Genomic DNA, 22379 nt, shown 5'->3' on the forward strand with positions numbered 1-22379 from the left:
AAAACCATCTAAACGGATGACCCGGAACAAGCCATGCCAGCAGCGGAGGCGAAGCCGGTATCACCGCTAGGTCTCGGAGTCGGACCCCTTCATGACCTTCTAGCCGACGATCCTTTCGCCAATTGTGGCAACAAGCATTAGCAATCATATATTATCGTCACCTGAACTCTTTCAGAAAATAATTAAAGCTGTATGTGATAGTAAAACGCTAATCGCTGAAATCAGAAAATCTATAGTTGATCAGGTTACCTGACAGTGTTTATGCCAGCGTTGCCATGGACAACGGTGTAACGGCGGCAAACATTTCTAATCTTCGTGAACAGAATGACACTTTATTAGCTGAAAACAGAGCAAAGGGGGATAAACTCGATGAATTAGAACAGTATAGCAGACGTAACTGTCTACTATTACATGGTGTTCCCGAGTCTTTTAAGGAAAATACAGATACACTGGCACTTGACGTAATAACAAGGATCTCAGGAGGGGTTGAACTTTGTGATATTGATCGCACACATCGTTTTGGCAGAAAGAAACTAAATCCTGGCACCGATGTATCTAAATCCAAACCAAGACCTATTATTATCAAATTCACCTCATATCGCACTCGCTCTGATGTTTTTCGCAATAAACGACAACTAAAACAATCTGGTTACTCAATTACTGAGAACCTAACATCGAGACGCTTAAATATGTTACATCTAGCAACACGTAATGAATCGGTTGAAGCTGCCTGGTCCACAGATGGAAGAGTACAATGTCTGCTAAAGAACAAGAAAAAGATCGTCATCAGATCAGATTCTGACCTCAACCATCTTTGAGTTTCCGCCCAAATCAAGAATGATCAACAAACAGCTAAGTACTCCTTACATAACACTAACTCATAACTGAAAACAACATTCATAAAAGACGCTCTTCTTTTTCCTTCATATTATTCATCATATTAATTTCATTTATCAATCATTATTTTGATAATCATAATTATTACTTCTATTTTCATCATTAACTTTTGTTTGACAATGTTTTTATTATTAAACTGGTGAGAGTGGCTGGATCACGAATGGGAGGCATGAAGAAGATAAAGTGGACAGAAGAGAAGAGGAAGTGGACAGAAGAGAAGAGGAAGTGGTCAGCCAGGGAAACAATGCCAAGCATCAAGATAACTTATACTTTTTGAATGGAAAATAATAACAATTTAACACTTTAAAAAATAAAAACACGTTTCCATCATTTTCAATTTTAATTTTTTTAAATTTGTTTTTGTTTTCATTCATCATATCATATTTTTTTTCAGTTAACTTAATGTTAAATTGCAATTTTGATTTTTTTTTTCTCTCTTTTTTAAATACGTTAAGTCGTAGTTTTTTGTTTTTGTAACACATATATATATATTTTTTGGTATGTACTATGCAAATGATATAGCCTCTAGCACCTCGGAACATGACCGACTAACCAACCTAATTTGTTCACCCTTTTTAAATGATTCTGACAATTTTACTACTAATATTGATCCCGATACACATTTTTTCTCTAACGACCAAAACTTATCTCAATACTACTACCCCAACTCATTCCCGAATACTAAATCTGACTGCTTTTCTAAAATACGTTTTAACTTTAGAAGTATCCTTAAAAACATTGATCAAATTAAACAACTCTTAGAAGCAACAAAGCATCAATTTGATGTCATTGGTGTAAGTGAAACCTGGCTTAAATATGAAAACCCTCTTGTACAGCTCCCTAATTACCTTTTTACTGCAAATCACAGAGACCATAAAGTCGGTGGTGGCGTTGCCATGTATATTCGTGATAGCCTTCAGTATTCCACAAGAAATGACTTGACTCTACACCCCTTTACATGCGAATAAATTTTTATCAAAATTACCAGACCAAATTTAAAAAACATCGTTATTGGAACAGTTTATAGACCCCCCTCTTTTGACCCAAACACATTTTCAGATGAATTAGATTCTGTTTTTTCCACATTATCCAAAGAAAACAAGATTGTGTATATCCTTGGCAATTTCAATATTGACATTCTCAAATATGAATTTGATAATGAAGCCCGCCATTTTATAAATTCACTGTTTAGTAACCATTACCTTCCATGTATTCACAAACCATCCAGTATATCTAAAACCACTGCTACTCTGCTTGACAACATTTTTACAAATCAGTTCGATCATCACAACATAAGTGGTTTACTGTATTGTGATATCTCTGATACATCCCTGGAAAACTTTCGCATTGATGTGGATACACAACAATGGCTTGAAGTTATAAACACTGACGATCCCAACACTGCATATAACAATTTTGACAATAAATTAAAATCACTTTATAATAAACACTTTCCCCTCCAAAAATAAAAAAATAAATAAAATAAAATCCTGGATGACTAATGGATTGCTAAATTCAGTTAAATATAGGCCTAAACACAAACTTTATTCTAAATTCCTCCACTGTCCTTCTGTCGCCAATGAAAAAACATACAAACAATTTCGCAATAAACTAAATACCTTGATCAAACTGGCTAAAAAATTACATTACAGGGACACTTTCATTAAACATAAAAATAATATCAAGGCAACCTGGAAAACCATCAATTCACTATTCAAAAACCCCAATAATAAATCTATCAACTGCAACGGTGAACTGACTAAAGATCCCAATACAATATGTAATGCTTTTAACAAATACTTTGTAGAAATCGGTCCCTCCCTTGCTAACAAAATTCCTCATGTCAACAAAATTCCCCATGTCAACAAGTCATTTAAAGACTTTCTGCCAAATCCAACTCATAATTCTTTATTTCTTAATCCAGTTGATGAGACGGAAGTTATAAAAATTATCACATCCTTTGAAACAAACAAATCCCCTGGCATTGACGATTTTAAAACTAAACCCATTAAATATGTCGCCAATTTGATCTCCTTTCCTTTATCTCATATTTTTAATCTTGTTTTAACTAATGGTGTGTTCCCAGACAGCATGAAGATAGCGCGCGTTACTCCTATTTATAAGTCCGGAAACAAATCTGATCTCTCCAACTATCGTCCTATCTCAATTCTTTCAATTTTCTCGAAAGCCTTGGAGAGAGTGATTTATGAACGTACGTCCTCATTTATAAATAAATACATTCTCTAAAAAAACAATTTGGATTCAGAAAAAGCAACAATACTGCATCCGCTCTAATCGACCTAACTAATAAAATTGTAGATGGTTTCGAAGACCGTCACCTCACATTAGGAATTTTTATAGACCTCTCCAAGGCTTTCGATACAATTGATCACAATAAGTTGGGTTCATATCGAACTTAGGGCGAGATAAGTACTGATCTAGTTAAATTTTACGAGAGCGGTAATTCGATTAAATTCATTAAATTGCGTTCGACGGCTCATGTTAGGGCGAGATAACTTAAGCATCACGTGCTCGCGACCCCGCCGACACAAACAGGAAGTACAGTTGAACAGGTTAGGGCACTTTATTTTGGGATATTCCCATTCTACCGCCTTCTTCTTCTTTTTCGAGTACTGCTTAACGATCCGTCGACACAATGCTTCCTCAGTTATTATTATTATCGGGGTTTTTACCTATATTTTTACAAATGATTAATGACGACACTGAACTAGATGAAGGTACTGCTTTGCTGCTGTTTGCGTTAGTTGAGTTCGTTTCTAGCTGCATGGAATCCCAGCGAATGATGCGACAACAACGACGGCTCAGATACCTACGATTATGCCGAGGAACAGCGCGAACTTGGGGAGATCATGTTTCTTTTACATACAAGCCTAGATGTAACATTTTTTGTCTTCGCTTTTACTTTTTCGGACATGATGAATGCGGTACAGATGTATTAAAATAAGTTTTAAAATAGTAATATGACAGATCGTCGCTCTCGGTTAACATGTGGCTCAGAAATAAAGCTACTGTAATTTGTTGATGTTTATATGTCAAAGTTGAAATTTGCTTTAATCTGATTGGTGTATTGGTGACCTCCAATTCTGAATGCCTCATGCTGTGTTAATTACCTTAATCGTTTTCTAGCTTTACCAGTGGATTTACTATTCCGTCGAGGCGATGGCCTTGACTGACCGTAGTCTCGCCCTAATAATTCGTTCACGTCGAAGTTATGGCGACATCATCTCGTTAATCTAGTAAATTTATCTCGCCCTAAGTTCGATATGAACGGGCCTAATATATCCGTGAATAAGTGCATTTTGTAGGATTGTAGATAATAAATAAATCATTTTGTTTGACAAATCCAAAGGAAATTACTCACATTCTTTAGCTTTCGCCATCTTGGCTGATGGGCGTTCGCCATGAGCGTTCTAATGACCCCTAGCTTTTGGTGTAGCGGGTGTTGAGATTGGAAGTTCAGGTACTGGTCAGTATGTGTCTTTTTCCTGTACACCAGCAATTTCAGTGACCCATCTTCTTTCCTGACGATTAATGTGTCCAGGAAGGGGATATTTCCCTGATCTTCTTCCTCAAACGTGAACTTGATGTTGCCCGTTGGATCGATGGAGTTGAGGTGGTCAGTAAGTTTATGTGTACTGTCTTTTTGAATCATCAACGTAGCGACGCCACAGCTTCGGCTTACAATCGAGAGGTGATGTAGCGATGGCTTTTCTCTCTAACCATTCCATAAACAGATTGGCCAGGATTGCACTAACAGGGCTGCCCATGGCAGCACCAAATATCTGACGATAAATTTGTCCTCTGAAGCTGAAATATGTTGTTGTGCAGATAAATTCTAAAAGAGCAATAACGTCGTCCGGTTTTAAGTTAGTTCTTTGGTTTAGAGTTTTGTCATTTATCAGTCTATCTTTAATGACGTCCAAGGCTTTTTCGATAGGGGTGTTAGTGAACAACGATACGACGTCGTGAGAATTAATATCTATATATTATAGTTAATATATTTAATATTATAGTTAATATATAATTAATATGGCTGTATATCTCGATCACGAATACACATCATTGCTACGAAAAAGTATGACGTCACCTAGAAATAATAATAACAGATTTCCAGGAATTAGCAGTGGACCGGATCACTTGTGATCAAGCCATCAGCCAAGATGGCGAAAGCTAAAGAATGTGAGTAATTTCCTTTGGATTTGTCAAACAAAATGATTTATTTATTGATCACAATATACTCTTATTCAAATTATCTCACCATGGAATCCATGGCCCTGCATTAAATCTCTTCAAAAGTTACCTCTCTAATCGTGTCCAATGCACAAAATTCTCCAATTCAATCTCTAATTTCAATCATGTAACTTGTGGTGTTCCTCAAGGCTCCTTACTGGATCCCCTTTTATTTATTCTGTACATTAACGATATCAATCTTTCTTCCCCATTACTTGATTTTTACCTATACGCTGACGACACAACTGTCACTTATTCTCACCCTGAAATCCAAACTCTATTTAATACTACCAAATCCCACCTAGAGATGTTGTCCCAATACTTTGCTGCTAATAAACTTTCTATAAACCATAAAAATGTAACTTTATCCTGTTTGGGACTCCCCAGAAGTTAAAAAATATTGACCCATCACTATACAATATTACCATTAAAAATATAAACATCCCCTCTGTTCAATCAGCAAAATTCTTAGGTGTCCATCTTAATTCTGGCCTGACGTGGAAAACACACATTAGTGTAACTGAAAACCAAATTTCCAAAAGCCTTGGTATTATTTTTCGTTTGTCTTCATATTTACCCCCTAATATCCTACGCATTCTGTATTGCTCTATGATTCTTCTCTATTTGAGTTATTGTAATATTGTTTGGTGCAACACATACCCCACAAACCGTAAGAAATTGCATACCCTCCAAAAGAAGGCTATCAGAATTATATCTGGCGCGCCTCCGCTTTCTCATTCCTCTCATTTATTTTCAAGTCTTAATCTCATCAAACTTAATGATATCAATTTAATTCAACAAACCATTTTTGTCTACTCTGCCTTAAACAACATCCTTCCTTACCATCTTTGTTATCTTTTTACTTCCAATTCCTTCTTTCATTCCCATCACACACGTACTAAAAATAAATTATCTATACCTTCCCATAGAACAAATTCTTTCCAAAATAACATTCGATACCCTGGACCCACCCTATGGAACAACCTACCACCCTCCATTTTAAAATCTGATTCCCCTAAGATACTTCTACTTATTAAATATTTATTAATCGGTCATGTCTCGATCTGCAGTACCAACAGATTTTTTTTTTCTGTTATTCATATTTTAGATTATGAAATTTATTATTATTTTCTTAACTGCATTTCTTTTCTTTTTTATTTGCGTTAAGGCTCGCCCAACACAAGATGTTTACCAACATCTTTCAGGGCTTTTGCCTTCATTTTCTGAAACATATTTTTATAATTCTGTACAATCCTGTTTCTTGTTTTCCTATGTATTCAGATTTTGTAAATAAATGTCTATTGAATTGAATTAATCTTATTTGGCGTACTTTAGCAGTCCCTGACCAATTCATCTCTGTATACAGTATTTTACATTATGGTTTGTTGGTCAAAGTTGGGGTTCGTTCGATCCGGGATGCTCGTCGAGAAGGGTGACATGCAGCAGCGAGAGGAGACGTGACATGACAACGAGACTTTTTTCATTTTGTCGATCACAGAGAGAGAAGAACAACCTAACTGCTGAAAAAATATAAACAACGCTTTTTCGATATTCAACTATTTGTTTGTACCTACTAATATTACTATACTGAAGTAAATAACAGAGAAGCCTTGAGTAAACCTCCATTTTAAAATGATTGTTACCGTACTATTCTATACTATTAATATTAGTATAATTATTATTTCTGATTGCTAGGGCTAATTTAAATTTCATCAACAATATTTTATCTCATTTACTTATTGTTACATCTTAATTTTAAAAATCACAAAAGATAACATCCGGAAATTGGCACATTTATATAGGAAAAAATTATTTCAAAACCCAGTAAATAAATAGATTTACTTTTAAATGAGATACGCAATCCAATACACATACATATGTTAAAACCAAAACTATCTTGCAGTTTGTAACAATGAACCAACAAATAATAACTTGTTTTATTTATCACTCAATTGCTGACATTCTTGAAAATACAGTATCTTTATTTGACAGAAGAACTGACGGCGAATCGAATTCAGTAATCTGTAAAAAAAAAAAAGATCGTTGTTTGTTTTCAATAATAAAATCATAGCTAAAGCACTACAATTAAATGTAGGGAATAACCCATTTGTTTACTAACTGACACCAGTGACACCAAAACGGTACCATCCGTAATCTGTACACTTATTGATAGCCTCACTTTAATCCAAAACCCTTCCCACTTTCAATATAATTTTTAATCAATCTCGTAATTAAGGGATTGTACAAAAGGAACTTTTTGGATAAACATAACAATAAAGTGAGTATAAAAATGGTTTTATGAATTTTAATGTAAACATTGTCAAAATGAAGGTTAACGGTAAGCTTCATTTCAATTCACGAAAAAAAAAAAACTTAAAAGAATTGTTAAATCTGAAATCGTGTGTCTACATCGATCAAATCAAAAACAAAATTAGATGCCTATTTAAACTTCAAGTTCATTAAAAAAAATCAGACACATAGGACCTTTTAAGTATCCACAATACAATTAAAGAAGAACGCAGACACATTAAACAGTTTTTAAACGATGGGGAGATTATATAGCAATTGGGCATTTTATAATGAAAAAAAGAAACAAGCCACCTCTAAGGACCGATTAACGCCAATCCATGCGCACAGGAATATACCATATGTGTCGGGATTATCGGAACAATTTAATAGCAATATCGTTTATGCCATTCAGAGTGCGGATAGTGATTGACTTGTACATCGGTGAAACAAAGCAGAAGCTATTCATCCGCATGTCCTAACATCGGCGTGCCAGCACAGGATGTGGTGACTGGTATTCTTACATCTGGACAGCACTGATTACTTGTTTAACAAAAAGGATGTGGTTATTTTGAACAAGGTAGATGTTTGAACGAGGTGTAATAGAGCCTATCTATGTCAACAGTAAAAAAGTATCACTCAACAAAGGGGAGGTATACGTTATAACTTGACGGGGCTACAACTTTACATACAATCCCAAAGATGTTTTAAATTTACACATGTGACAAGAAACAATGGAATTATTGTTTACATTACATTTTAATAAGATTTACATTATGTTCGTTGTAAAAACATGGTTCTATGACAACCTGTTAAAGTTGGCGAATGCACCCCCACACCTTGATATACATTCATCATTAATGCAGCTCGTGGTAACGATGAATGTGGTAGACTTGCAGTTGTATTTAGATCTGCCTTAATCTAACGAACATCAGTGTTGATTCTACTTGGGAAGGCTGTTGTACAGTAGTGCCTATCTTTAATATGCAAAGGCTGATTGATGTCTCTTCAAATTGGCAATTGAACCGTAAAACATTCTAAATCTATCAGTGTTCTTGTGGTAGTTTTTGATGATGGTTTAACTATGTCTGACCAGATTACTTCTCTCTCCAAATCAATTAACTATAATCTTCGCAACATTTACCAAATTCGAAAGTACATTTATCACTTGTTGTCCCGTCTTGATTATTATGTAAATCTCTGCTCCATGGTAGGTCTGAGAAAGATGTTAAGCGTCTCCAACTACTTCAGAACAGAGCTGCTAAACTTGTTTTCCAGACAAGGAAATTTGATCACGTCTCTCCTTTGCTTTTCCTCTTTCCAACCGTTACACTCTATCCCCTTTTAAATTAAAATCTCGTTTTACAGGTTTGGACGTAACGTTGCTATTAACAATTAAGTAAGTCCACTTTATTTGATACTTAATAATGATTATCTAGAAAAATATTGTCAAAATGACAAGGACATAATAGATAGTCTATAATCACCAAACCCATTGGCATTAATAATGCAATGATCATGATTTAAAATAAAATGTTAAGGGAACTGCACAGCATGACAACCACATAATAATACTAATAGCCACAACGTATTAAACACGGGTCTAGGCCGGTTGCCACCTGGCCTTTTCATACCCGGCCCGTTACCACACGATCTTTTGCCACCACCGGCCATTTGCCACTTAAGCCTATTGTCACCTGGCCTGTTGCCACCTGGAAAAGGCCAGGTGACAACTGACCGGAATCCATAAACACATCACCTACAACATAATTACTTAAAAACAATCATCGTCCATTAAATTATATCTTCATCGCTCACAAATGAAATGATGATTTTGAACCGGGTAGCATAATATACGAAGCAATGGAAAAACCATTTAGTACTTTATGATATCCATAAAACTGCAATGTCTAAATAATACTAATTATTATACAAACTTACTTTTCCGCTATCGAGAACCATAACTCTATCGCAATCCTGGACAGTATGTAGTCGATGTGCAATTATAAGCATAGTACAGTCAACGAAAGCTTGTCGAATGGTTGACTGAATAAGATGGTCAGTTTTGGTGTCGATAGCTGCTGTTGCCTCATCAAGTATCAGTATCTAAAAGAATCATAATAAACTGATGTGTTCGTTGTGTTTCTGATAACTACTTGCTTCCTATGGCATGATTTGCACATTACTGGATATAGGCCTGTCTATCACGTAATCTAACGTTAGTTGACATTGAAAATGGAATTGAAATGTGTTCTGTTAAACAAGCCCTTGTCAACGCAATCCATTTCGCCTAACTATTTATGGATTAGCCATTTCGAAATGATAAACCTTATCACGATGGCCAATCACCATATTCTTTCCAAAGAATATGATAACGTTAAGAAACCAGAGTTAATCTTACCTTACTCTTTCGTAAGAGAGCTCTTGACATACAGATAAGTTGCCGTTCGCCCAAGGAAAAGTTTTCGCCCCCTTCATTAACCGGTGTCATTAGTTGTGACTGAAAGGCGCTTATCTATATAATTGAAAGTATGCGTGGTTGAAATTAAATATTTATGAATACTGCACTGGCTTGTTTTTATATTTTGTTTCATTAATTACAAATACAGCTTGTTTTTTTATTGATCACTTTATTGACTGTAACAATAAGTAATGTTGTACCATGGAAGAGTGAATTTACACTCCTCCTTGGTTGTACTTACTGTTTTTTTCATATAAGTTTTTTCAAGTGCTTTCCAAATGTCATCATCGGTAAATTGATCAAACGGATCAAGATTATATCTGTTATAAAAGAACAACAACGAAATTAAAATATGTTTTTATAGTAAGTGAAAATTATCATTATTATCAAAACGGCTTAATAAAAGCTTATTTTTTCATTGGGTGTACTATTTTATTTTGCAAACATACCTTATTGACCCAACAAACAAAACTGGATCCTGTGGAATAATGGAAAGTTTTGATCTTAGAAGATTGAGATTTAACGAACTGACATCAACATTATCAATTGTTATACAACCGGACTTAACTTCCACAAGACGATACAGACACGTTGCTAGTGACGATTTTCCTGGAGAGGAAACACCAAAAACAATAATTCAATTTTGTTAGTAAATTAACAAATGTAGGTAATGTTTCTACTTTATCTATCAAAATAATATAATGCCTACTGTAGGGCAAATGTTTGATAACATTATTTCGTAGTATTAAGTAATGAGCCAATTGATTGATATAAAAAGTATTATAAAACAAATTAAAACATCAAATTATCTTTTGGAGGTCTCAACATTTACCTGATCCGGTCCTACCAACAATGCCAATCTTTTCTTTCGTCTTAATTTCGAATGAAATACCTTTTAAAACTAAAGGTAGATTTTCACGATACTGCATCTCTACGTTTTGAAATGCGATTTCTCCTCTACTTGGCCAATTTTGTTCAGGATTGCAGTCGGTTATGCATTTTCCTTCGATTTGTAAATTCTATAATGTAATACGTAATACATTTGTGTTATTACACAGAAAAGTAAGTACAGCTGTCTTTAAATTTATAAAATGTGCATGTAAACAAGAATAATTCACAACTATCACAATTTTCCGAATTTAATCTAACATGAGCATCTCGAATAATCAGGAATATACTTTAGGTCATCATCACTTCTGCTTCGTTGTATTAACAACACTGTCTTCTTAACTACAGTCAATGACATTTTGACTTTAAAATTAATTAATTAATTTAATTAAATCATGGATATCTTGTAGACTTGACCCAATTCCAACACGGTTACTAAAAAACTGCATTGACGCTCTACTACCGCATATCACTAAAATCGTCAACATGTCGCTGTCATCAGGTACTGTACCATCTGCATTTAAATTGTCCCTCGTTATGCCACTGTTGAAAAAGCAAAATCTCGACTCCAACGTCCTACAAAATTATAGACCAATAGCAAATCTTCCCTTCCTTTTCAAAGTCTTGGAAAGAATTGCAACTGCTCAGATAAAAGCATATATGGATGAACATTTCCTGTTTTCAAAAGTCCAATCAGCCTACCGCCGCTTCCACTCAACTGAAACCGCTTTATTACGTGTTACAAACGATCTACTACTTGCTTTAGACAAAGGTAATGAAGCGGTACTTATTCTACTCGACTACTCCGCCGCATTTGACACTATCAATCATGATTTATTATTTCAACGTCTTCAGAAAAGATACGGCATAAGCGGAACCGCATTGAAATGGTTTATTTCATATTTTGAGAATCGTAGATAAGCAATCATTGTGGGTGATTCGATGTCTGATGAGTTCGCTCTACCCTGGGGTGTACCGCAGGGATCCGTAAAAGGTCCACTCGATTTCATCTTATACACTGGACCACTCAGCAACATCATGAAATCTTGGCGTCCAACTAGACAACAGCCTCGGTTTAAAAGAACACATTCGTAATATTTGCCGTGGTGCTTCCTTTGGAATTTACCAGATCGGCCAGATTCGTAAGTACCTTGACAAAACATCAACTGAACGTCTTGTTCATGCTTTTGTTTCATCTCATCTGGACTGTTATAACTCGCTTCTGTACGGCCTACCAACTTCTTACCTGTCTCCTCTTCAACGAATCCAAAATTCCGCCGCAATACTTATCACTGGCACTAAACGACATGAACATATTTCTCCCGTTTTACGTGACTTACACTGGTTGCCTGTAGATCAGCGCATTCGTTTTAAAATCCTGTTGCTGACATATAAGGCCATCAACGGATGTGCTCCAGCCTACATATGTGACATCATTACTCCGTCAACAAACTCTACGCTTCGTTCTTCCAACAGACTTCTTCTTAAACCTGGAACCCGTTCCAGAACTCGGTTTTACGGTGATCGTGCTTTCGCTGTCGCAGCCCCAAAACTCTAGAACATTCTACCCCTCGAAATACGCTCATCAAAATCTGTAATCACATTTAAAACTAAACTCAAAACTCATCTCTTCAGAGAAGCATAATCACACGCTACTACTTGCACAGATCTTGGAAAACACAGCGCTTTGAAACCTTTGTCTCTTGCGCTTTATAAATGTTATTTATTATTATTATTATATCTTTAAACAAGACATTAGGATGGAACGTGATATATATTATGAAAGATGGAAAGGTAAACAAAAATAGGAAAATATCAAATATATTTATCTATCAATTTGAAAAAGCCCACATTTTTTTTGTGTGTAATTTGTTTCCTTGTAAAATATTTGAACAAAGAACAAATTGTTAATATATAACAAAAGAAAAGAGAAAAAAGTTCAAGATAAATTTAAAAAACAAATTTTGCTAGTATTGATTTGTATGTTTTCCATTTTCCTTTCTAAAGTTTTTTTTAGCGATAGGTATACTACATTTTACTTTAGTTTCACGTAGAAATGACCTTTGATAGAATGTATTATAGGTCAAAGGTCAAACCTAGTATTTCCAGTAATTTTTTTTTCAAACTTTTCATTGGACCAAATTGGAATGTCACTACTCTGAACAATTTGATACCAAAACCAACACTCTATGACAAGTGGTTGTAAAGATATTAACAAATTGACAAGTGGTTGTAAAGATATTAACAAATATTTGTAAAAATGACCGCCATTTGAATTATGCAAATTATGTGATCCCGTGGGGTCAAATTTGTTGGCGTCCGGCAGAAATTGTATGAGGTAGAGAACCAACACACAAAATGTGGTGCTATTGCAAGAATTTGAACCAAACAATCTTATTTTAGCTCAAACAGCCCCCACTAATGTGGAATGATAAGAGAAGATGTATAAGTTAAATGGGAAACATTGAAAAAGATACACTAAAAGACATATAACAAGACACAACAACAGAAGAAACAAAAACGGCAATTTTTGAGTGAAAAAAAGAAGTTTTTACTGAAATTAAACTTACCACAACGATATGTAATTATAGATAATGTGTTAAATAGAGGAGTGAATCTTACAAAAGACAAACTGATACTTTTGAGGTACAATACTAATTATGTTATGGTAAATTATATATGCTTATGTTTCATTTGTTATACATACCTTTATGTAATTTACCAGACGTTCTACTGAAGTAAATCTGGCTTCTGATTCAATGCCCAGACGAATTGAGAACTGAAACGTTCCTAGAAGCTAAATAATGTCATAATAATAAAAATAGTTATAGTTTGGTGAAATATATTTCATTTTCAAAATTATTCAATATATAGAAGTAATGTTTAATTGGGAAAACTATAAATGTACTTACATATGAAGAAAACGTGATAGCTAAGCCAACCATAGCAGGAGAGACGTGACCATGGGACATGATTGTAAAGACTCCAACACTCATAGACATAAGCATCACAAGAAAGTCGAATCTTACTGCTATCCATCGATTGCTTAATTCAAACAAGAGAAGTGCAACCGAGTTTGTGTCGACCAATCTCTCAAACCTGTCATACAATTTCTTTCATTTTAGGCATTATCATAGCATCATGGAAAAATCCTTGACCATACCAACCAATAGGCCTACCATTTATATGTGAATTGTTATCTTTAATTTTTATTACACTACTAGTACAAAACTCATTATTTTCACATGTTGTGAAAGAATATGTTATAGTAGTTGGTATCAATCAGGTTTAAAACATGAAAACATTAAAAGTTTTTATTCATACCTTTCAATGAAATACGTCTCCTTCGAATACGCCCTCATCGTTTGTATACCTTGAATAGTTGCCGTAAGTTGGGACAGGAAAGGTGATCTGCTGACATTTTCTAATCGTTTAAGGTCACGAAGACAACTTCTGAATAAACGACCCAAGATTACAAAGGCAATAAGTGATATTGTAACTCCAATCAGGTACAATGGAAAAACAATTGAAACAGTAATCAATGCAAATAGCACATTGAGAACGCATATAAAAAACGCTTCCATTGTTATCGGTAACTGGACATCAACTTCATCCAAATCTTTTGAAAATCGATTCATTATTTGTCCTGAAGGTGTAGTGTCAAAAAAGCTCATTGGTGAATGGAAAACACTGAGGAAAACTAAGTCGTGCAAGGTTGAAGAAGCCACCAGTGTCGTCTAAAATAATAATGCAGGAATCGTATGATAAATAAATTTGTATATTCACTGTTCATTACAACCTAATGAGCTTTTTTTTTAAATTGGTGTTTTTCCGCAATGATAACGAAGTTGAATTGTTTAAAAAAGGTTACGATACTAATGGAATAATTAACAATTACTTCATAGGATAAAAAACCCAAAAATTAATATATCTCTATGATACTTACATGGACATATAGAACACTCTTGATAATGCTGAATGCTAACATAGCCAAAATTGTCAGCAAATAAATTTGTTTGTAAAAGTTTAGGTCTGGATTATCTCTTATATCGGTACCTGTTTCACTAATGTTTCTAAAGTTCTGGTAAAAAAAAGTATTATTTATAAATATATTATCGATTTTTATTTGTAAGTAAAATAAAATAAAATGGCAAAGAAATGGATTTATTAATAAACTTGAATGAAGATGCACAATGGTTATTATATTCTTATTCTTCCATTATTATTACCATCATGATTCTTTCGCTTTTATTTTCAATGAATAGTAGGCCAAAAATTAACTCAAATTTACAATTTTTATTGTATTTGGCCTAAATTAATTTAAACTATAAACCATATTATCAACTGTTTACGTATCAACAATAATAAAAATAATAACTTCAAATCCTATACATGAGAGGGCACTTAAATGGTATCATAGTCAAAGACACTGGTGATAAAAAGGTTCATTATTTGTTATTATCATTATTACTGTTATTATTACTGTTATTGTTATTATTATCATTTCTGTTATTGATTGATCACTTTATTTCAGAATAAAACTTCAACAAACAATACAAAACGGAAGATCACACTAAATTAGGATTTCTCCCATTTAGTGAAGAGATTTGAAGATCGTAACAGATAGTTCGTAGTAGGCCTTACAAGATCATTTTCACTATTCGAAACTCTTATTTTAAAACAATAGACACACTTGCGGACATGCTCGTTAAAAGAGGGTATTTTCCTCGTGGCAAACATATGTTTGTAGCACTACAGTGCTTAGGTAAGCCTAGCAACATTCTCAATGACCTCCAGAGATTCAATCGTTTTTACAATGTGATTAAACCATAACATATAGCAGTACAGATTAGTACAAAAAGACCACATTTAACTCTCATTGTTACTGTTGTTATTAATGCATTTACCGTGCTTTACAGGTGACTCTTTAATATTATATAGGCATACTATTTAATAATAAATACAAAACTTCTACATACGCCTCCACCTTGTTCTAACCACTTGGATAGCCACCACTGACTAAACGTTATCGATCCAACCATTAGAACGAAAGATAGTACTGTTAAAAGACATATCATAATCCCGCCTGCAGCGTTTACATACATTGTGTATGTTTCCATCTTAACCGATCCACCATTGTTTGTTTCTTGTTTGGTCAATTCTCCACCTGTGATTGAAATGTTTATTATTAAGATATATTGTCCCCCTAAAATAAATTTTGTTTTCTTCACAATTTTTGTTGAATATGCCATTTTAATGTCACGTAATAGTTATTCACTTTGACCAAAAACTGGATCGAAAATAAAAATATTTACCTGAAAAAAATGTAATTTAAAGCAAAAATGCTTAAATTGTCTGTCAGACAAAAAATTAACCGTTTCTTTTGTCTTTTTTTTACAGAAGTGAATAATAAAACTGCAAAATGGCCTATTTAAAGCCTGCTTTTATTAATCTTCATTTTTTATGTTTTTTGGGGGGACAATACTTCTTTAATGTATCTGCATGGTCAGGTTGATGTTTGGCTGCTGAAAATGTGGTCAGTGTAGGCTATATGAGCCGACTGTTAATGTAATTTTCGTAGTAAAGCGATGCAGAAAACATGAATTATTCAGTAGTTATATTCCGCTACCTTATTGAGCCGGCTGTCTTTAAGAAAAATAATAACAATGCAATGCAATGTAACGCATTCACTTGGTAGAAGTACTAACCTTCGTTAACTGTCGACACGCTTTTACTGGGTAGTGCAGGTGAAATGTCATTCGAAATGCCAGAAACATTAAGGCTATCTTTAAAAACTGAAGAACTCTCACGTGATTTGTTTTCGTTTACCTCACTACAATAATACTTATTGATGAGGCTAGAAAATTCTTGTTCATCATCCATAAGTTTTTCAAATGTTCCAGATTCAATGACTGTACCGCAGTCCAGCATGACGACCCTATCACAATGCTTAAGATACTGTGGAATTGTCGACGTTAGAATTTAAGCAAATTTTACTGTTTTTTCAATGTTAATTGTAATTATTATAATTAGATATAAAGATAATAGGCCTAAGTAATCAACATTATGCTTGACCCTTTTTATACGTTACAACAAAGTCTACTAATTTGCTATTGTAAAATGATTACCTGAAGTTGATGTGTGACGAATAATATAGTTTTATTTTGCAGAGCTCCTTTCACACAGTGGGTGAAGATATGTTGGCCAACATGAACATCAACCGCACTTAATGGATCATCGAGTAGATAGATATCTCGTTCTGCATACATTGCCCTTGCTAAACTTACTCGTTGTTTTTGTCCTCCACTTAAATTGATTCCTCTTTCACCAATCTTTAGGATTAAATTATTAACCAATATCATATCAAATTATGTGACGGCAGATTTTCTAAATAGGCCTATATGACTATAAATTGGAATATAGTTTGTATACGTATACGTCATTAATCATACCTACATATTTGTTTTTAATGTATTTGTAATAAAACGATATAAATTATAAAGTTGAGAAATTTATAAAATGTAGAGGTAGGCCTACCTCAGTCTCATCACCAGATGGAAGAATTGAAATATCATGTGATAGACAGCTGTTAAATATTGCTGAATCATACTTTTGTTGATTAAATTCATTCCCAAACAAAATGTTTTCTTTCAGTGTATCATTTAAAATTATCGCTTCCTGTGCCACGTATGCAAACAAGCCACGAGTTGCTAAGAAACCACTATATATGTCCATTTGCCCAAGTAGGGCAGATAACAGGGATGACTTTCCACTGCCAACACTTCCACAGATTCCTACAAGTTCGCCCTTGAAAATATAATACATTTATTTTAATTTTACTTTACTATTTATAATTGCCGGTACAAATATACTGTATCTAATTTAATCGTGAAAATGTGTTTTTTATTTTTGTAACTAAATACTTTTATTTAAAATTGATGTGTAAACGATTAAAAATCAATAGCAATAATGATTAATTATTGTTTTCGTTGCCGTTGTTGTTTTATTTAAAAAGAGATGATGCTGAGTCAAAATATAACGCACCTTTTTTACGTTAAAATTAATGTCAAATAAAGTATTGATGTTGTGATCTGTGTTCACCGATGTCCTGCTACCAAGTTGGGTTTTAAGTAAGAGGACTTTTTCTGTATCATCAACCGTTTGGTCATTTGTAGCAGTTGCCTTCCATCCAAGAGTTGCGTTTCTAAATTCTATAGAATTTGTAATGTCTCGAGGTTCTGGGGTTTTCTCTTGTATGTCAGAAATCAAGAGCAGTTTCTACAAACAAAAGAATATAAATAACATGTTAATACATTATTGTCTTATATCAAAGTGATTGCATTACAGGCCTAATAGGCCCTACATACACATACTGTATGATTCTATTGTATGCGTACATTGCTTGTAGGCATCAACAATGTTTGATAAGGATTGAGTGAGATTATAATAAACTCTTCGTTCAGAAAACATTTTAACTACTGTCAAATTTTAAAACCTGGTAGTAAAGTAAAATCTCCTGCAGTTTACCACTTTCATACCCTAAACAAAATATTTTTAGGTAAACTTTTTTTCCCTGAAATAGGTGAACCTTTTTAATCAAAATTGGGTATTTTATTACACTTCCAAACCGGACCTAATTGATAATAAACATTGGCATATGCGATTAAACATTCTTCACTCGCCGTGCGCATAAACTGAACACACGCATAGTTTTAATTATTCTGCTTATTGAAATGCTTATCATTATATTTGTGATCATTGTATCTATATTTTCTAATTACTTAACATATGTATACATTGAAAACAGAATCAGTTATGCAAGAATTAGTAAAGAACGTTATTCAACTTCACCTTGATACGCTGTGCGGCCACTGCGCAATCTGCCATACATCGAACTGATCGTGGTGTTTGCAAGAACAGCACACGCATTGAATTAGTAACAGCAATACAAGTAAATGCCTAGGAAAGAAATTGATTAAAAGTACGATATCTATTAGAAAAAAAACTTCTATAATATTATTTGTCTCCTAGTTTATTTTTTACTAAATGTATGCCAACAAATATGATGATGATACTCTGGGGAATTATTTGAAGATGTGATCAATCAAAATTAACAATTATTTCCAAAAAGGTGGTGTGATGCATTACAAAATATAAATTGTATTGTCTATAGTTTCATCAGAAAGTTTTTATTTTTATTTTACAACTCCCTGCTTTCATTGCATTGAAGCACCAGGATTTTCCCGACGGATGGGCCGCGTTCCCCGACGAGCATACGCGACGTACAAATTGGCATTAGGCCTACAGAGTCAGTACACTAACAAATGTACCTATAAATCAAGTTACTTAAATTACATATAAGTATAATTTGTTAAACTAAACTTTACTAGTGTAGACTAAGCTTAAGTCTTTTTAGTTTAGTCATGACATCTTGAAAGGACAAATCCAGTCATATAGTGACAAACTTGGAGTTTGCCAAAAAAGTTTGTCGGTGTAGATTAGGCTTTACTATAGTCTGCAATACATCGATGATCCTACCTGCATTGCTGTGAGGTTGTTTCCGAGGGCAATGTGTACACTGAACGTTGCAATTGAAGCGAGCGTGCATGCTAAAGGAGATGCAGATGCGTTAAAGCTAGTAAGAAACGCGGATTTCTCAAGTTCTCTTCTTTCTTTCTCTCTTATTTCTGTAATCAGAAATTTATTTATCCAAATGATTATGTAACAAATGTATGTATTGAAATGGAAATAAAGGAAAGAGTGAATCTCTCAAAAGACACAAATCTAAAAAATTAGAATTTTGATAAAATCAAATACATTAAAATCCGTTACCTGCTATTACACCTTTAAACGGGATTTCCCAAGCATACATTTTAATTAGTTTTATACAAGTTATCAACTCGTTGATCATGCGCACTCGTTTGTCAGTAGTTTGAAGGCACCGTCTTCTAAACTTTGTAATAATTCGAGCAGAACCAATCTGAATAGTAAATCCAGCTTTTGTGTTATAATACTATAATATTATTATTATATATATCAACATTATAATGACAAAAAATAGTATTGAACATAATAATATCGCTACGTACCTGATAAATAAAAAATGATATCATAATGGCAGTACCAACAAGCGAAGCAGGTCCAACAATATGGACGAGGTATACAATACCAAATATGGTCACAAAAGGTCCAATGAGTGGAAAGCTCAGGTACAGAGCGACTTCATAAAAACGCATACTATCATTTGTACAAATATTTATAATCTAAAGAAGGCAAAACAAATTATAAAAGATGTACGTACACATTATGAACAATACTGGTGTGGTATCTACATAATTATGACTATACTGTACTACAGGCAAGATCAGGGACGATTTGTATAAATTCTCTCCAATACAATTTTAAAGGCATGACGTGTAAATGTAAAAATGCCAATTATAACACTTTCTTTCCACCCAGCGGCGAATATGTTAAATGGTTACCATAATCTTTTACTTTGTTCTTAAGCCCATAGGCGCAAGAAAAATATACATTTTCAACAGCATGAATATAATATCAATAAATCAACTTCTTATTACTAAAGGCAAATTGAGCGTAAACCAAGCAAGAATCATAAAATAAAATTAATAGCACTAACCTGCCCAATTGATACACCACTTAGTGTTTTTGCCCGTAGAAGCTTTTTGTAAACTAATGCAATAATAGCTGCCCGAATTCGAGTTCCATTACGAGAGTTTATTGTATATCCTACAGAAATAAAACTTGCTGCTCCAAAATACATCGAGCCAAGAAGAAAGCATAAACTTACTCCATCTTTGAGTGAGGCGTCTGGATCAGCGGTATACGCAATAAAACGGCGAATAGTAAACGCCTGCAGAATAAAAATAGAAACTAGGTTATTAACATGGAATGGTATTATTAAAAACAAATCTTTCATTCGCCACTGGATTATTTTATAAGTCACTGATACACACAACATTTGGATTGTTAAATTACAGTATTTATATTTCTTTATGGCTTTGTACATCTATAAATATTTTTGTAGTGACAGATACTTACTGAATTTATCATTCCCATTGTAAAACATAAAGCAACACACATCATTCCAAGAAGAAACCGTGTTCTCAAAAACCTCAAAACAGAACGTAGAAATGACGCTTTTTCAATTCCTCTTTGATGGAGTTCTTCTTCCCATATTCGTTCAAGTCTAAAACCAAAACCAAACTGTTATATTTTTAATTTTCTCATAGAAAATCTTGTATCGGGAACTTACGATAAATATTTTAACGTTTATGTACTGAATGTATTACCTTTTAGAATTGAGCTTCGCAGAGTCAGTTGTTGAACAAGGAAATAGATCCGTAATCTTAAGGGGCATACGAATTGCTTTCTTAAAAATCTTTGTTAGCCACGTGACATAGATGATTGAAAGGAGACCTGCATCATCAATCGGATTTGTAGCCGTTCTTGATCGTTACAAGATAATAATTCATTCATTGATAAATAAAAAACAAATTAGGCACCGTTTATAAGTTACATACACAAATATTTAAAAGATATAGATAAGATATTTATATTTTCTATTATTATGATTTATTTAAGTAGCTTTAACCTTTACCTGTTTCACGAAAGGTAGTCGAACAGCATACACGATACTAATTTACAATATTTAGTATTGGCACTTGTGGTTCGATCCATTTTCATAGTTCACAAAATAATATTTATTTCTCGATTACTATACTTACATAGCAGTTTTTCTGTATGGTTTAAAAGCTTGCATTGATTGTCTATACCGGCTCCAGCGTTTTTTATAAGTAGGCCTATGCCCACAATTTTCATCGTCACCACATTCTCTTGCAACTTCATGTATAGTACTGTTATCAATATTACATGTAGGGATATGTGTGAATTTGTCATTAGTTATTAAATTATTCACATTTTTGCCACCGATGTCGTCTATTGACAGTGGCAGGTTTGTCTCGTTTTGCTGAATGTCTGAAGATGTTAATGAAACACTGCCGTGTTCTTGTTCTGCGCTAAACACCATTATATACACCAACTGAAATAGAAGACAGTAAGCATCCGTCAGTAATCTAATTTTAATTTGGCCGCTATCAATTTAATTGGACATTGGATTGATAAAACATAGGCTAGGTTTATGAGATATGCAATATTGTCATTTAAAATAATAGTATTGACATTTCCATCAAACAAATAATATCAATCACCTCAGTCACATCATTGCATAAACATGATAATTATTTCAGCTTTATTTTGTGACCTTTTTTATTGACAGTAAAACACTGAATTGTAACTTACTGAATATAGGCCTATTGGTCGAAAATCTGGACACTCGGGATACATCTTATTATAATTTAGAAAGAAAGGATCAAAATCAGGAAACAAAAATAATTTGGAGATTATTTGGCTATGAATTAAAGAATTTATTAACAAATGAATTTATGCATAATTTTTTTAATTTTGTCTTGGTGAAAAGGGAGGATACTGCATATTCCTCCCCATAATTTCAGCCTCTCTACCCGAACACAAATAAGATAGTTTAACAAGAAAGATTTTAATCATGTATTTTACTACC

The 22379-nt window shown here is 33.7% G+C and overlaps 2 protein-coding genes across 2 annotated transcripts; both read right to left on the minus strand.

The window, feature by feature from the left end:
* Nucleotides 1–6692: 6692 nt before the first annotated feature.
* Nucleotides 6693–14842, minus strand: LOC140048741 (ATP-binding cassette sub-family C member 5-like). Its single transcript, XM_072093519.1, has 10 exons — nucleotides 14730–14842; nucleotides 14108–14236; nucleotides 13696–13882; nucleotides 13491–13580; nucleotides 10728–10914; nucleotides 10345–10504; nucleotides 10137–10215; nucleotides 9836–9949; nucleotides 9376–9540; nucleotides 6693–7170 (listed from the first exon to the last, which is right to left on the minus strand). The coding sequence occupies exons 1-10, from the start codon at nucleotides 14735–14737 to the stop codon at nucleotides 7093–7095; spliced, it is 1197 nt and encodes a 398-aa protein (XP_071949620.1). The 5' UTR covers nucleotides 14738–14842; the 3' UTR covers nucleotides 6693–7092.
* On the minus strand, nucleotides 14828–21830 carry LOC140049764 (ATP-binding cassette sub-family C member 5-like). Its single transcript, XM_072094713.1, has 12 exons — nucleotides 21529–21830; nucleotides 20843–20990; nucleotides 20421–20654; nucleotides 19616–19763; nucleotides 19322–19470; nucleotides 18635–18742; nucleotides 17828–18061; nucleotides 17321–17590; nucleotides 16912–17115; nucleotides 16492–16741; nucleotides 15887–15950; nucleotides 14828–14864 (listed from the first exon to the last, which is right to left on the minus strand). Exons 1-12 carry the CDS (start codon nucleotides 21828–21830, stop codon nucleotides 14828–14830), a joined length of 2148 nt encoding a protein of 715 aa, XP_071950814.1.
* Between the last annotated feature and the right edge of the window lie 549 nt (nucleotides 21831–22379).

The sequence above is a fragment of the Antedon mediterranea genome, chromosome 5, assembly GCF_964355755.1.
Source record: "Antedon mediterranea chromosome 5, ecAntMedi1.1, whole genome shotgun sequence".
Lineage (NCBI taxonomy): Eukaryota > Metazoa > Echinodermata > Crinoidea > Comatulida > Antedonidae > Antedon > Antedon mediterranea.